We start from the raw sequence: 12,702 nt of genomic DNA, 5'->3' as shown, positions 1-12,702 counted from the left end.
GCTTTGCCAAAAACGAACCCAATATGAACTTGACTGTTGGGTTCTGTCGCCTTGAGGTAAGCAACGGCTGCTATGGCCTCTATGGAAGCATCCGAGAACACGTAGAGTTCCTTTCCCTTGCTGGCAGTAAGCGAGGCTTTGACATAGCATCTTGGGATGTGGATCTGATCCAAGGCATACAAAGATTGCTTCCAGGCTTCCCACTTTTGCTCTTTATCAGAAGGAAGGGGGGCATCCCAATCCTTGATGGTTTCAGAAAGCTGTCTCAGTAGGGATTTACCTTGTATGGTAATGGGCGCTACAAATCCCAGTGGATCGTATAGGCTGATCACAACTGACAGGACACCACGTTTTGTAAAGGGTTTGTCCGCACGACTTACTTGAAAGCCAAAGGAGTCGGCGGACAGATCCCACCTCAGGCCTAAGCTTCTTTGCACTGGTGGATCGTCTTGACCCAGGTTTATGTCCTTGAATCCAGGAGCATGATCATCTGACTCGAAGGCTCTCATGACAGCCAGGCTGTTTGAAGCGATTTTGTGTAGCCGTAGTTTGGCTTGGTACAGCATGCTTTGAGTCCTTTTAAGTAAATCAATTGCCTCTTCTTCAGTAGGTAATGATTTGAGTCCATCATCTACGTAGAAGTCTTTTTCTACAAAGTCTCTGGCATCCTTTCCATACTGGGACTCTCCCTCTTTGGCGGTTCTGCGAAGGCCATAAGTCGCTACAGCAGGTGAAGGGCTGTTCCCAAATACATGTACCCTCATGCGGTACTCCATCATCTCCTTGGTGGTGTCATTGTCCTTGTACCACAGAAATCTGAGGAAGTTCCTGTGGTCCTCTCTGACTATGAAGCAGTGGAACATCTGTTCAATATCAGCGGTGATGGCAACAGGCTCTTTTCTGAACCTCATCAAGACTCCGACAAGGTTATTTGTCAGATTGGGACCTGTGAGAAGGACGTCATTAAGAGACACACCTTGATGTTTGGCGCTTGAGTCAAATACAACCCTAATTTGATTAGGTTTTCTGGGATGGTATACTCCGAATGAAGGTAAGTACCAGCACTCCTCGTTCTTCTTCAAAGATGGAGCTGGTTCTGCATGGTTGTTCCGGAATATTCTTTCCATAAACGTGACAACGTGTTCTCTCATTTCAGGCTTGCTGTTTAGGGAACGCTGAAGAGAGTTAAATCTTTGCAAAACTTGTTCCCGGTTGTTTGGGAGTCTTACCCTGGAAGCTCTGAACGGTAGTGGAGAAACCCAGTGATTGGTTTCCTCCTTCGAGAATTCACTGTCCATTATCTTGACAAAGTCTCTGTCCTCTACTGACAAGGCTACTTTATCGTCATCCTTCGTTGTGAGGAACACTGATCTCCCCAAGTTGTCAGCATAGGGGGAGGGAATGACGTCAGGCAGCTGTATGAGGTCTGGCGGTTTCTCTTTGACTTTATAGTGATGAGGGCACGGCTTGATGCAAGATGTGCGTCCGTCCCTGTGCACGTAAGTCTTAAAGGAGTCAATTCCTGATTGATCCAAGCATACATTCCCAATGATTACCCATCCTAAGTCCAGTCTCTGGGCGTATGGGGCATAGTCAGGACCGTTACACTGCTGACGCACTTTGTGTACCCTTAGATTGTCTCTGCCAAGCAGGAGTAGAATTTCAGCGTCCATATCCAAGGGTGGGATAACACTGGTCAGGTGCCTTAGGTGTGGTTGGTGAAATGCAGCTTCTGGGGTAGGAATCTCATCCCTGTGATCAGGTATTTGGTCACATTCAATCAGTGTAGGTAAGGGTATCTCTGTGTCTCCATTGATGGGAGAAGCGGTGAATCCCTGTGCTCTTCTGCCACAAGTCTCTATGCTGCCTGAGCAGGTGTTTAAGGTATAGGGTTTTGTGGGTCCCTCGATCCCAAAGGCTTCAAAGAATTTAGGTCCGGCTAGGGACCGGTTGCTCTGGTCATCAATGATTGCATACATTTTTAGAGCCTTTTTTGGTTGTCCTTCTGGGTAGACCTTGATCAGACATATTCTGGCACAACATTTGTCCCTTTGGCTCTCCCCACATACCTCCGAGCATGAACAGGAAACATCAGTGGTAGAGTTAGCACGATTCTGAGGCTCCCCGCCATGGCTTGTAGTGGGAATACTGGTAACTGCAGCCGATGAATCGCTGGTGAGTGGGGTTAGGTGCATAACCGTGACATGTCTGTCGCTGTGACACTCCTCACACTTAATGGCAGATTTACAGTCCTTAGCCATATGCTCCAATGAGGCGCAGCATCTGAAACATACTCCTAGCTCAGTGAGGATTTTCTTGCGTTCCTGTATGGGTTTGGACCTGAAGCCTCTGCATTTATTTAGTGAGTGAGGTTTTTTATGAATGGGACATTCACGATTAAAGGACTTGTCTCTTGATGAGTTAGTTTGGTGTTTACCCGTGGATGCTGCAGGTGGTGGCAGGTTAGTCTTTCTAACACTCGCACAGTTCTTAAAGTCTCTGTGTTTCTGTGTGACACCTTTATACCTTGATGATGATGCAGCTGGAATGTTGAGCTCCAGGAAGTCAAGACTGGGGTCATTCCTCATCTGGGCCTGTTCATCGATGAACCTGCAGAAGTGGATGAATGGTGGAAAGGTGACATCATGTGCTCTCTTATATCTTGAGACTGATGTTGCCCACTTCTCCTGCAAACTATATGGCAGCTTTGTGACGATTGGGTTTACCCCATGGGCGGTATCCAGATAGCATAGTCCAGATAGACGAGGATCTCTTTTAGCAAGTTCCAGTTCCATGAGCAGATCACTTAAGTCCTGAAGCTTGTGGACTTCCTTCAGATTAATCTTTGGGATGTTCTGCAGTCTCTTGAATAGGGCTTTCTCTATTGCTTCGGCACTGCCAAAGGTACGTTCAAGTCTCTGCCAGGCAGCGGCAAGACCTGCTTCAGCTTGTCCCACATAGACAGTCCTTAAGCTCTTGATGCGATTTGTAGAGCCAGGGCCCAGCCATTTGACCATGAGATCAAGCTCCTGCTCTGCGGTAAGGTTGAGGTTGGCGATGGCAGCTTTGAAGGTTGCTTTCCAGGCTCTGTAGCTCTCTGCGCGGTCGTCAAATTTGGAGAGACTGGTGTTGATCAGCTCCCTGCTAACCATGTACCTTGCGAACTCAGATATATCTGTTTTCTCACTTCTTGTTGCCGTGTCAACTCGTTGTACCCCTTGGGCGTATGGGTTGGTTGGCGTGAAAGGGTGAGATGTTCCAGGGTAGAATGATGTTGCTGCAGGGTTGAGCTGTGGTTTAGCCTCTATAAGTTCTGATGACCGCTGCTTGTGCTGCGCGACTAGGCCAGAAAACACTCGGTAACCATCTTCCTGTGATAGTTGTCCTTGAGAAGGCACATCTGGGTGACGATCGTCAGTTTGTGCGGGTGCTATAGGTGGCACCGTAGCTGCAGGTAGAGCTGACTTGGAGATTTCAGTGTTGTCAGCTTGAATGGTGCTAGAAATAGGGGGGGCCGCAGGTAACTGATTCAGCACATAGTCATTGGTGCGATCGACAGGATTGTCTGTTTCTTGTGGCAAGCAAACTGGATCGAGACCTTGGCTCATTGCTTGCTCAAGTACCTTTACTTTGGCCAATGCAATTTCCTCTTCCATCTCTGTTTGAAGGATCTTTATCTGAGCCTCTGCCATTACTTCCTTTTCTCTGAAGGCACGTCTTATTTTGGATTGCTCTGCATCTATGCGGGCCTCTAGTATCCTGTCACTCAGGACTGAGCTTCTTGAGCACGAGGATCTGTATGACCGTGATGAACGTTTAGATGAATTTGATCTGTGCGATCTAGTCTCTTGTAGATGAGAGATACGGAGCTCCGCTTTGTCTTTAGCATTCTGCACCATGGCGTCTCTTTCTATTTCTGATGATTCTGCCTTGATCAGCTCTGTTAAGACTTCATCGATATTAGAGTCTTTTAAGAAGGTGATATACTTTGCAAACAGTCTCTTATATCTTTCATGCTCTGTATTCAGCCGTGCGACAGCATCTTGTAGACTCTCGGCGTCACCCTTGAAGGATTGAAAACTTGCCATGAGGGAGGTAACTCGTTTCCATCTCTCCTCCAGGTCATCACAGAGCTCATTTTTAGCAGTATGATAATTTTCAATTACCTTTAGTGTCGGTTTGAGAGAGCGTCTTGGTCGGACAACTTGGTCTGTTGGAAGTGTGAGTTCTGCTTCCTGCTGTTCCAAATCATCACTATCAACTTGTCCTTGCTGTGTTTTATCACTGGGGAGTTGCTCGGGATGCTTTTCGGCCATTTTGATTTTAAGTGTACTGTCTCTTTAAGAAAATTAACTTTGGAATTGGGGTCTGAAAATCGCAGCACAGCTTCTTTAGGACACCCCGATATGATTCCCAGCGTTATTTGAGTGATTTGTGGGGTTTTCAAGTCTGGGTGGCCAGACCAACGGGAGGTAGTATGCAGCAAGTCTCTTAGGAGGGGTATGGTCTGAGGGAGCTTCACACACAAAACTGTTCTTCTACTGAGTGATGAAAGGTTCATGTAAGATATGAGAAACAGCTTGGGATGCTTTGTGGAAGACTTTATGCAGGTGTAGAATATAGCAGACACACACTGTGCTTGTCCTGAGGCCTGTCTAGACGTGCTGTCTCAGATTAGCTGACCATGTGCTTGTTGCTATGGAGACCTCTGACTGATCTGGGTTACAGGCAATTTCTAGCTGTGATTTTGGGCTTTTTAAGTGAATCTTCTGACTGTTCTGTCCCCACATGCGGCGAGTGAAGGTTTATCTGACTAGTGGGCCTGACTGGAGATTCCTACCTTGTATTCGAGCATATGAGGCAGACAGGAACCAGAATAAGCGTCAGGTAGAGTAGGAAATTGAGCAGAACGTAGTTTAATAACTTCACATACAGCTTAGTCACAGATGCAGTATAGTAGTTATATTGTGCTGTTGCTGCTTTCCTAGAAGATACCTTGCTGACACTTGTAATTTCTGGTCAGAAGATTATGACTCTGATAAGCCCAAGCAAGCACTACTTCTCCAGTCAGAAGCAGGATGAAGAATGCCTGCTACAGGAAGTGACTTGGAGACTGGGCTATAAGACACACCCACTAAGGGACAAACCAAAAAATGTGAAAATGGAGGGGAGTCTAAACTCTTGGCCAGCAGATGGCAGCACAACAAGAATACATGTAATGAATACAACAAGGAATGAATGAAAACAATGCAGTTATAAAACATCTGAATAACATACAGATAAGTGAGGAGAACAGCACAGTTGTTGTGTTCCACACACACCACACAGGAGCATGCCGGGAGTTGTTGTTGTTCACACACAGCCACATACGAGCATGCTGGGAGTTGTTGTATTTCACACACACCACACAGGAGTATGCTGGGAGTTGTTGTATTCCACACACAGCCACACAGCACTAACACACAGACAGATACATAAATATACTCACACAGAAGGATCAGTGGATGATGTCTCTGCCCATGAGGAGGAGGAGGTAAAGCAGAGGATCACACTGCTGATGTCTCCGTCCAGAGGGAGAGGGAGCGGGGTTATGGGCATCTGTGAGCCGGGAGGCGCTGTGGAGGGCGGGGGAGGGGGCCAGGCTGCAGTCACATGTCCGGGGGAGAGGAGGCTTCTCCTTGCTGACACTCAGCAAGGCTGCTTTGCCAGTGGGAGACGGATATATGGGCTCAGGGGGACGCAGGTGGAGCCCCCCCCCCCTTTCCTGCTGGGAGTGCACAGCGCCCTGTGCGGCCGCACTGCTGGCACACCCCTAAGGTCGGCCCTGGTTATACTAGATATCTAGGCTGGGCCTGAAGCCAATATGAATAAATCCTAGACTCTGGGTACTTTGATGAATTATCCCTGGGTAATGACATGGATGCTTAGGTGGGACTTCTTCTATCCCTTTAGTTAACCAACCTCATATCTAGGCTCTCAGCTTGTCCTTTTAAAGCGACTCTGTACCCACAATCTGAACACCCCCCCCCCCCCCCCCAAACTGCTTGTACCTTCAGATAGCTGCTTTTAATTCAAGATCTGTCCTGGGGTCCGTTCAGCAGGTGATGCAGTTATTGTGCTAAAAAATAACTTTTAAACTTACAGCCTGTGCCCTAACTTTGCACCACCCCTCCGGCCCTCCTCCCCACCCTCTTCATCATTAGGAATGCCACTGGAACATGTTCTCCATGCTGAACATTTGCACAAGTGTCTTAGTGATCCAGCCCATGTGCCATGCTAAACAGGTGGGGAATAGGAGACAATCTGCCTGGAGCATTCCTAATGATGAGGAGGGCGGGGAGGAGGGACAGAGAGGTGGTGCCAGCCTAATGCATACACAATCCAGGCCACTCCAGTAGGGCACGGGACTGCCAGTTTATAAGTAATTTTTTAGCACAATAACTGCATCACCTGCCGAACGGACCCCAGGACAGATCTTGGATTAAAAGCAGCTATCCGAAGGTACAAGTGGTTTGGGGGGGGGGGGGGGGGGGGGGTCAGATTGTGGATACAGAGTAGTGATGGGTAGTTCGTGAGTATTTAGTTCAAAATGAACTAATCTTCAGAGTGAACTAGTTCATCTAGTTCACCATCCTGACAGAGATTAGTTCATTATGAACTAAACAGAAAGTGGGAGGAGCCAGTGATCCCTCATAGTGGGAGGAGCCAGTGATCCCTCATCCAGCTCCAGGAAACAAGCTCCCTGCTCTCACACTTGCTCTATAGCTCCTGATGCTGTAAAATAAGGTAGTAAAACACTATACCGCACATCACATACAAATATAATAGTAATAATATTAATAAAATTGAAATTGCACAGTAGACAGACACAGCCCATATGCGTGTATGAGAGAGAGTTAGTTTCTATATGTGGTTCATGTCCCTCACCTGTCTGTGATTAGATCGGCCTCCTGGAGCCTAGAAGATCAGTCTTGCTATAATCTTTACCCCCTGGCTCCTGTTCTGTACTCAAAATGGTGGCTGCTGATCTGCTCCTCAGCTCCCTCATACACATTCATTATGAGTCAGTCCTCTACACTACCACAGGGGGCAGTGCTGGGCTCAGTCATATGCATCACATTGAACTAGACTCTCCTGATTCACTCTCATTTTGTTCAGCAGTTCATCTAGTTCATTTAGTTCACAGGTCACATGATGCCTCTCTCTGAACAGCTCCTCATAGGATATGGCTGGAGAATCAGCAGGCTGTTTTAGAGGAAGATTTTCTTTGCCCCCATAGCAACCAATCACAGCTCAGCTTTCTGATATTGCAAGTGAAATCTGAGCTGTGATTGGTTGCTATGGGTAGAAAAGATCCATTTACTGTAAGGCAGCTTGGTAAATCTCTAGTAATAATGTGTAGTTTACCACACATCTTGTTGGTGTGAATACTGTCTGACACTGCTCAATAGCAGAGACACTGCAAGAGACTATAATGTGTGCAGATAATACACTGAAGAGAAAGAGAAGCCAGGTATGGAATCATTTCACACTTAGGGGGAGATTTATCAAAGGGTGTAAAATTTAGACTGGTGCAAACTGGCCACAGCAGCCAATCACAGCTCAGCTTCCAGCTCTGGGGAAAGGAAAGAGGAGCTGTGATTGGTCGCTGTGGGCAGTTTGCACCAGTCTAAATTTTACACCCTTTGATAAATCTCCCCCTTAGTGAAGATCTGAAGAAAGCAAAATGTTCCTACTGCTCAAATGTGATAAGTGTAGCTGGCCGTTCTGTGGGTAATCTGTCACGCCATTTAAATAGTAAGCATCCAACAATATCCACTACTAGGAGTCAACCACAACAACCAATCCCCACACTGTCCACACTGTGAAGATGATGTTCAAGACAATCCACTTGAACCACCACAAGGCACAAGTGCAAAATCTGCCTTCCCGGAGGACCCCTTTAATGGCCTACACTCAACAGGCCACCAATATGTGATCAGAGGGTGCCAACAAACTGAAAGAAAATGTTTTCAAATCAACTGGAGAATTATGAAAGTTAAACATTTTTTTTTTAAAAAGTAAGTTTTCCAGTACTTATCAGTTGCTGTATGCCCCACATGAAGTCATGTAATCTTCCCAGTCTGACACAGAGCTCCTTGCAACATGACATTCTGTGGGACATACAGCAGCTGATAAGTACTGGGAGGCTTGAATATTTAAAAAAGAAAAAAAGGAAATCACTAACTTGAATAATAACTTTTGAATTTATTTTCTCCAGAGTACCCCTTTAACAAAAGTTTGTTATAGAATGATCAGATGTATTAACTATATCTGATCATTTTAACAGACTATAACTCATCCTAGGAGCCGGAGCTTCTGTGTAATGAACTACAACTGTTCAATATCTTCTCAGCAGAATCCAGTGAAATACTGAACTAAATGCAGTGGCGGATTAAATGTACCCTGGGCCCCGGGCTGTCCACCCAACCTGCCCCCCCCCCCCCCAGCCACCCCAGCAGGCTGTGTGGGGTATATAAGAATACATAGGTCTGAGGGGGATCAGTATATAGAAGTGACCCCAGAACATCACTAATAGGGGATAGGGGGGGTGTTTTTGTTCTATCCCCTATTAGTGATGTTCTGGGGTCACTTCCCTGCACTGAGCCCCCACAGATCTATGTATTCTTATATGCCACAAAGAATCCAGTGTATAATGCACCTAGGACCAAACTACAACAGCTACATGCACTACAACTCCCAGCATGTACTGACAGTCTGCAGCCCTCATAATATGCTGGGAGTTGTAGTGCCTGCAGTTGTAGTTGGGTTCTAGTTTAAAAGTTTTCGCTAGTGTACTGTAGTGACCCCAGGGCTGTGTCAGTACACTACCGCAAACAAAACACTGACCCATTTAGACCCCAATGGTACACAGGCTCTGCACACTATAGGGCTGGGTTCACACTATGTATATTTCAGGCAGTATTTGGTCCTCATGTCAGGTCCTCATAGCAACCAAAACCAGGAGTGGATGGAAAACACAGAAAGGATCTGTTGACACAATGTTGTAATTGAGTGGATGGCCGTCATATAACAGTAAATAACGTCCATTATTTCAATATAACAGCCATTGTTTTAAAATAACAGCAAATATTTGCCATTAAATGGCGGCCATCCACTCAATTACAACATTGTGTCAACAGATCCTTTCTGTGTTTTCCATCCACTCCTGGTTTTGGTTGCTATGAGGACCACAATACTGACTGAAATATACTGTGTGTGAACCCAGCCTATAAGTGATTACAGTGCAGTTACTAATGACTCACAGGTGACGTCTTCTCCGATTGCCGTCGCTCACTTTTTCCTTTTCTCTCTATTTGGCGCAGCATCATGAAGACTTCTCCGGCCCCAACTCAACTGCAGGCGGGGAACTGGGGGTGACTGGGGAAGGGAGGCAGCTGGGGCGACAGGGGGAGAAGCTGGGGCAAATGAGGCCGGGAAGCAGCAGGGGGTGAACATGATGGGGGTAGCAGCAGGGGGAGAAGATGATGGGGGTAGCAGCAGGGGGAAAAGATGATGGGGGTGGCAGCAGGAGGAGAAGATGATGGGGGTAGCAGCGGGAGGAGAAGATGATGAAGGGTAGCAGCAGGAGGAGAAGATGATGAAGGGTAGCAGCAGGGGGAAAAGATGATGGGGGTAGCAGCAGGGGGAGAAGATGATGGGGGTGGCAGCAGGAGGAGAAGATGATGAAGGGTAGCAGCAGGGGGAGAAGATGATGGGGGTGGCAGCAGATGATGAAGGGTAGCAGCAGGGGGAGAAGATGATGGGGGTGGCAGCAGGGGGAGAAGATGATGGGGGTGGCAGCAGGGGGAGAAGATAATGGGGTGGCAGCAGGGGGAGAAGATGATGGGGGTAGCAGCAGGAGTAGAAGATGATGGGGGTGGCAGCAGGGGGAGAAGATGATGGGGGTGGCAGCAGGGGGAGAAGATGATGGGGGTGGCAGCAGGGGGAGAAGATGATGGGGTTAGCAGCAGGGGGAGAAGATGATGGGGGTAGCAGCAGGGGGAGAAGATGATGGGGGTAGCAGCAGGGGGAGAAGATGATGGGGGTAGCAGCAGGGGGAGAAGATGATGGGGGTGGCAGCAGGGGGAGAAGATGATGGGGGTATCAGCAGGGGGAGAAGATGATGGGGGTGGCAGCAGGGGGAGAAGATGATGGGGGTAGCAGCAGGAGTAGAAGATGATGGGGGTGGCAGCAGGGGGAGAAGATGATGGGGGTGGCAGCAGGGGGAGATGATGGGGGTAGCAGCAGGGGGAGAAGATGATGGGGGTGGCAGCAGGGGGTGATAATGGGGGTATCAGCAGGGGGAGAAGATGATGTGGGTGGCAGCAGGGGGAGAAGATGATGGGGGTATCAGCAGGGGGAGAAGATGATGGGGGTAGCAGCAGGGGGAGAAGATGATGGGGGTGGCAGCAGGGGGAGATGATGGGGGTAGCAGCAGGGGGAGAAGATGATGGGGGTGGCAGCAGGGGGAGATAATGGGGGTATCAGCAGGGGGAGAAGATGATGGGGTGGCAGCAGGGGGAGAAGATGATGGGGGTAGCAGCAGGAGTAGAAGATGATGGGGGTGGCAGCAGGGGAGAAGATGATGGGGGTAGCAGCAGGGGGAGAAGATGATGGGGGTAGCAGCAGGGGGGAGAAGATGATGGGGGTAGCAGCAGGGGGAGAAGATGATGGGGGTGGCAGCAGGGGGAGAAGATGATGGGGGTGGCAGCAGGGGGAGAAGATGATGGGGGTAGCAGCAGGGGGAGAAGATGATGGGGGTGGCAGCAGGGGGAGAATATGATGGGGGTGGCAGCAGGGGGAGATGATGGGGGTATCAGCAGGGGGAGAAGATGATGGGGGTATCAGCAGGGGGAGAAGATGATGGGGGTGGCAGCAGGGGGAGATGATGGGGGTAGCAGCAGGGGGAGAAGATGATGGGGGTGGCAGCAGGGGGAGATAATGGGGGTATCAGCAGGGGGAAAAGATGATGGGGGTAGCAGCAGGGGGAGAAGATGATGGGGGTAGCAGCAGGGGGAGAAGATGATGGGGGTATCAGCAGGGGGAGAAGATGATGGGGGTGGCAGCAGGGGGAGAAGATGATGGGGGTGGCAGCAGAGGGAGAAGATGATGGGGGTATCAGCAGGGGGAGAAGATGATGGGGTAGCAGCAGGGGGAGAAGATGATGGGGGTATCAGCAGGGGGAGAAGATGATGGGGGTATCAGCAGGGAGAGAAGATGATGGGGTAGCAGCAGGGGGAGAAGATGATGGGGGTATCAGCAGGGGGAGAAGATGATGGGGGTAGCAGCAGGGGGAGAAGATGATGGGGGTAGCAGCAGGGGGAGAAGATGATGGGGGTAGCAGCAGGGGGAGAAGATGGGGCGGCATGGAGAGCAGCTAAGGGGCAAGGGGTACAGCCGGGTGGCAGGGGGTATATTCGGGCGGCAGGGAGCCAGGGTGAGCTTCCGGCAGAGAGAGCAGGCCGGAAGCTCACAGTGCAGCCCCGCGGTGCCCGAACTTCTCTGCTTGGCGGCGCGCAGGATGTGACGTCATCACGCCGCCAGGAGAGAAGTACGGGCACCGCAAAGACGGCAAGGAGAGAGGGGGCGGTGCCGCGGCGGACTCCGACGACAGCGCGCCACAGCAGAACATCACTCGGGGGCCCATTGGGCCCCGAAAGTGATGTGCTGCTGGCGCTGCTATGCAAGATCTTAATGTGGGCGGCGCGGGCCCCCCCGGAGCCTTGGGCCCCGGGCGGCCGCCCAAACCGCATACATTATAATCCGCCACTGACTAAATGAACTCATCTTTTGAACTAATCTTTTCAGTGAACTAGTTCATAGTCAACTAATCATCAGAACGAACTAGATTTCCCATCACTGACCTCCACTACACATGGGAGGAGGGAGGGGGAATGTGCCGGCCCTGACCAATCCGGCAGAGGCTGAGTGAACAGTGCAAAGGCAGGCAGTGCTGCTCTCAGCCACTGCAGGGGCCGATGGAAGTTTGCAGGGGGAGCAGCGGCCCCTCTGATTGGTAATCAGGCAGCCCAGCGGGCATTTGCCTGGACTGCCAGATTACCAATCCGGGCCTGGTCTATGGTCTATTTATTACTAGAACTCTTACAACATTTGGCTATGCTTAACATTTCAGTAAGGCCCAAGCTGTCACATCCAGTAATGAGAAGTCTATCCGCCCCTGGAGAGATGAAGTATTTGCTTATTTTGGAGGAATTTTATCCTAAAAGAATCAACATTGAATGGACGTGTGGTGTAGGAGCAATAGACAATGTCCTATCACCCACTGACTTCCCATCAGAGAATCCTGACAGAACCTACAACGTCTCCAGTGAGGTCACAATCCCTGAGGAACGTCACAAGGATCCAGGATTCAGAGTACGAGTGACCTGGGATCATGGGTCTATGGAGGAAGCAGAATCCAGGGAGCTGACTATGAGGGATCCAGGTGAGAAGAGGGGTGGCATCTCCTCACTGACACCTAAGGGTCAGTGTTGTAGTTTCCAATTCTGTTGTAGTTTCTGTTGTAGTTTCCAATACTGTAATGAAATTCTTGTTCATCTTCTGTGCTGTTGGAAATAGATTTGGTGGAGATGCATAAGAATTACATTTGTTATTTATATATTACATTTAAGGGGAGATATGATTCATTTATTTAAATAT

The 12,702-nt window shown here is 49.2% G+C and overlaps 1 gene segment (V, D, J or C); it reads left to right on the top strand.

Annotated features, from left to right (window-relative positions):
• The window catches only part of LOC138801505 (Ig heavy chain C region-like), a 67,392-nt gene that overhangs the window by 30,088 nt on the left and 24,602 nt on the right, over nt 1-12,702 (top strand). The window contains 1 exon segment of the C gene segment in view: nt 12,176-12,487. Within this exon segment, the coding sequence occupies nt 12,176-12,487 (312 nt within the window).

The sequence above is a fragment of the Dendropsophus ebraccatus genome, chromosome 9 (genome assembly GCF_027789765.1).
Source record: "Dendropsophus ebraccatus isolate aDenEbr1 chromosome 9, aDenEbr1.pat, whole genome shotgun sequence".
Lineage (NCBI taxonomy): Eukaryota > Metazoa > Chordata > Amphibia > Anura > Hylidae > Dendropsophus > Dendropsophus ebraccatus.
The sequence above is the reverse complement of the archived record's forward strand: the minus strand, read 5'-3'. Positions and strand labels throughout refer to the sequence as shown.